Here is a 1243-nt window from a genome sequence, read left to right as displayed (position 1 = left end):
ATGTGGTCACAACTTAATGCCACTATTTTCCACCCAAACACCTTCATTCTGCTGGGCATTCCTGGGCTGGAGGATATACATGCCTGGTTGTCTTTACCCTTCTGCTCTTTCTACCTTGTGGCAATTTTGGGCAATGTCACCATCTTATTAGTGATATGGGCTGAACAGACACTCCACAATCCTATGTTCTATTTCCTGGCCCTCCTCTCCACAATTGACCTGGCACTCTCAACAACCTCTGTGCCCCGCATGCTTGGCATCTTCTGGTTTGGGGCCCATGAGATCAGCTTTGGAGCCTGTATGGCCCAAATGTTCTTCATCCACAGCTTCACTGGCATGGAATCAGGTGTCCTATTTGGCATGGCCTTTGATCGCTATGTGGCCATCTGCACGCCTCTTCGCTATACAACTATCTTGACAGACCAAGTGTTGACTGGCTTTGGGGTGGTTATTGTGTTGCTCCCTATCTTGCTCATGATACCTATCATGACCCTGGCCTACCACCTGCCCTTCTGCCAATCTCATGTCATTGCACATTCTTATTGTGAACATATGGGTATTATTAAGCTGGCTTGTGCCAACATTCATGTTAATGCCATCTATGGCCTCTTTGATGCTTCCTTTCTTGTCTTGGCTCTCATCCTTATTGGTGTTTCCTATGCCTATATTATCCATGCAGTCTTTCGCCTTCCTTCCCATGATGCCCGACTCAAGGCACTGAACACCTGTGGTTCACACGTAGGAGTTATGTGTGTCTTCTACATACCTGCTTTATTCTCCTTCCTCACTCACCGATTTGGTCACCGCATACCCCCGTATGTTCATATTCTTATTGCCAACCTCTATATGATTATTCCACCAGCACTCAACCCTGTCATCTATGGTGTGAGAACTAAGCAGATCCGGAAGCGAGTATTCCAGGCCTTCACTGGCAAACAGATGCTAGAAACTTCTTAAAGCCCAGGAAGAGTGTCCTGCAGGGTACATGTGCACTAGTCTCTGACATAGGCTAGGCCCCCTGGTAGAGCACTTGGTTCTTGTTTCCAGCTTGAGTGGCTAAGTGATAGACAAGCACAGTTAAACACCCATGGCTCTGCAGGCCTCAATGGCCTTTCTTAGCCTTCTAATGGTCTACTACAAGTACTACTTATTGCCAATATTTATAAAGTGCTTACTATGTTTGAGGAACTGTGCTAAGCATTTTACAAATATTATCTCATGTAATCTTCACAACAATCCTAGG

At 45.9% G+C, this 1243-nt stretch overlaps 1 protein-coding gene across 1 annotated transcript; it reads left to right on the top strand.

The window, feature by feature from the left end:
• LOC118836598 (olfactory receptor 52J3-like) lies at window positions 1-957 on the top strand. Its single transcript, XM_036743841.1, has one exon. It carries the CDS (start codon window positions 1-3, stop codon window positions 955-957), a length of 957 nt encoding a protein of 318 aa, XP_036599736.1.
• Window positions 958-1243: the final 286 nt, after the last annotated feature.

This window comes from Trichosurus vulpecula, chromosome 2 (assembly GCF_011100635.1).
Source record: "Trichosurus vulpecula isolate mTriVul1 chromosome 2, mTriVul1.pri, whole genome shotgun sequence".
NCBI classification, from domain to species: Eukaryota; Metazoa; Chordata; class Mammalia; order Diprotodontia; family Phalangeridae; genus Trichosurus; species Trichosurus vulpecula.
Note: the sequence above shows the minus strand (reverse complement) of the source record. Positions and strands in the feature narration are given on the sequence as shown.